We start from the raw sequence: 2,921 nt of genomic DNA on the forward strand, positions 1-2,921 counted from the left end.
TCATTTACTCGGACGCATTACTAGCGAGATCATGTCTGGCAAAGTAGCAGTTGTTACCGGTTCGAATAAAGGCATCGGTTTAGCGATCGTCAAAGGGCTCTGTCAGAGATTCGATGGATCAGTGTACCTTACATCCCGTGATGACGCCCGAGGGAAAGCAGCTGTGGCTGAACTGAAAAAACTCGGCCTACACCCAGAATATCATCAACTAGACGTGGCTGATAGGAAGAGCGTGGAAGCATTCAGGGATCACATCAAAGAGAAACATGGAGGCCTGGACATCCTCATCAATAACGCAGCAGTTGCCAATACCGTTACGTCGACAAACTCTTACGATGAAAATGAAAACATCATTAACATAAACTACAGAAGCGTCTTGACGATGCAGGAATTGATATATCCGTTAGTGAGGAACAATGGTCGTATTCTGAACATCTCCAGTGACTGTGGACATCTCTCCAACATCAGGAACAAGTACTGGATCGAACGATTGTCTAAGAAGGATCTCACCGTTAAGGATATTAACGAGTTCGTTGAATGGTATCTCGAAGCCGTGAAGAACGGAACATTTAATAAAGATGACGTAGCCGACAATGCGACTGTCGCAGCGTATAGGATTTCTAAAGTAGCTCTCAGTGCAGTGACAATGTTACAGCAACAGGAGCTTGCGTCAAGGAACATCTCAGTGAATTCTATGCACCCGGGATTAGTGCGCACTGACATGACAAACGACGTCGGTTTCTACAGTGTAGATGAAGCTGCCAAAACTCCTATTTACATGGTGCTAGACGCTCCGCCATCCCTTAAAGGAGCTTATGTTTGGTACGACAAAAAAGTCCTGGATTGGTACGATTACAAGGCTGACTATTTCTTCAAGTTCTCGACTTTGGGATAAAACAAGTGATAAGTACCTATGTATATCTTAAAATTTGATGTTTTTGATAAAATAAACAGTTTTACCAAATTATTGTGGCCCGAGGTTATCTTCCAGTAATGAAGATAACATTATTGGCGTTTTGTTTTCCTTTTATAATTTCAAACACGTGAAAACATGTAATATCTTCATGTAATTTGAAGAGCCCCGGAATTTATTAAAGCTAAGTTATGTTTTTTCCTTAAAACGAACGATTCATGCAATTAAATTGAATGTTCATAAATTGGTTACCAAATAGATAGTAGTTGAATATACGTAGGTATATATAATAAACCATACAGATAAATTAAACTATTAGTGGGTAAATATTTCATAAACTCATTCTAAAAATATCTGAAGGTCTTACTTTTAGATATTATTATGTTGATAACCTTCACTGCACTTTTTATAATATGTTAACATGAATGTAGAATTACGTAGATTATATTTATATAAATAAACATAATAAAAAGGGTGGCGATATAAATATTTTGTTGCATTTAACTTACGTAACATAGAGTTACTTTTTTAGTAAATTCATTTTTTTCTCACAAGCAATGGAAGGGGCCAAATGGGGCTTTTTTAGTAACATCAAATCAATATTCGTTTTTTTATTCAGGAACTTTATCCTATTAATTAGATACGCAAAGGGTTCCGGGATTGAACTCCAGCCAGGTCAATTACTGAACAAATATTTTTTATTTTTAATTGTTCTAGGCGTTTAAGTAGAAATACTAACGTAAAGTGTAAAAATACTACACAATTTTTAATTACAGATCCGGTAGCAGTTTTAACACAATTTGTTTGCATTCTTGACATATTTAGACATTTATTGTAATTTCTTTAATACCCACACAAGCAAAAAATACTTTATACAATCTAACCGATCCTACAAATATAACTTTGGAAAAAACACTACGTTATTGTTGCACGCGTTATTCGTGTTAAATACAAAGAAAATTCCACAATATTTTTATGTACGTTATTTCATTTTAAAATCAAAACTTCCCATTTAACAACCGCATCGTGAATTAATTCCTCGGCCACATATTCGCGGCGGCTATAAATATGACAAAGCGTTTTAAAACATAAGAGGATTAGCGCTTTCAATGGTCCCGGATCTATTGAATGGTACTGAAGTTGTTATAGGATTATTAAATGAATGGTAGTTACAAAAATATGTTTTGTCACTATCGTAACTGAGCTTTTCAATATTTTTTATCAAAAAAATATGTGGCTTTGGCGTGAAGTTTTAAAGGTGGCATTAACAGCTGTGATGGGGCCACCGGAGTCGAATCACGACGGGTTCGACCACCCTCCGACACCTACTAGTATTAGAAAGTAATGCTTGTTTAAACAATTCCTATAAAACCGTGTTCACCTAACAGCGACCAATCCTCAAATAAAAAAATTAATTAAAACATAAAAAGCCTAAACAACTAGGCATAATTTGCAACATACTTATAAATTCCATTTATGAATGAATGAATTGAATGAATGAATGAATGAATTTATTTATTTGTTAAAGCATGCGTTTATAAAGTAGTTCATATGCGTTTATATTTACGTGTATCCAGAATTTTTGTCATTAAAGAAGTCCGTAATCGCTCTCTCCGATCACTTAGAACCAAAAACTTGTCAGTTTATTCAGCAGAATAGAAAAACCGAGCGTCGCTCAGTTTATGTAAATTTTTGCATAATTATGCACTCTCCTTTCATGCTGCATTATAATACATCGCATTTCATGCGTGACATGAGTTACTGTTGCTTAAAGCACATTCTAGCATTTATGCTAATAGTACTATGAACTAGTACAAAGGGAATGATTCGTTTCGTGCTGTTTGGAATATTTTGTACACTTTACCGTATGTTATGTTTGCGACATTTAAAGAAATTATTTATCGCTAGTTCGTTTTGACAGGTAGAGTAAGGTGGGGAGGTACCAACGCACACCTATTTCTAGCGTAAATAAGTTCTTCTTCTTACGTCACGTTTAAGGCTACATAAA

At 35.3% G+C, this 2,921-nt stretch overlaps 1 protein-coding gene across 1 annotated transcript; it reads left to right on the plus strand.

The window, feature by feature from the left end:
* On the plus strand, positions 1-967 carry LOC140748250 (carbonyl reductase [NADPH] 1-like). Its single transcript, XM_073081019.1, has one exon. The coding sequence runs from the start codon at positions 32-34 to the stop codon at positions 893-895; it is 864 nt and encodes a 287-aa protein (XP_072937120.1). The 5' UTR covers positions 1-31; the 3' UTR covers positions 896-967.
* The last annotated feature ends 1,954 nt before the right edge of the window (positions 968-2,921 follow it).

This window comes from Epargyreus clarus, unplaced genomic scaffold (assembly GCF_041222505.1).
Source record: "Epargyreus clarus isolate Ecla_fem2 unplaced genomic scaffold, WU_Ecla_fem_2.2 ptg000015l, whole genome shotgun sequence".
NCBI lineage: Eukaryota > Metazoa > Arthropoda > Insecta > Lepidoptera > Hesperiidae > Epargyreus > Epargyreus clarus.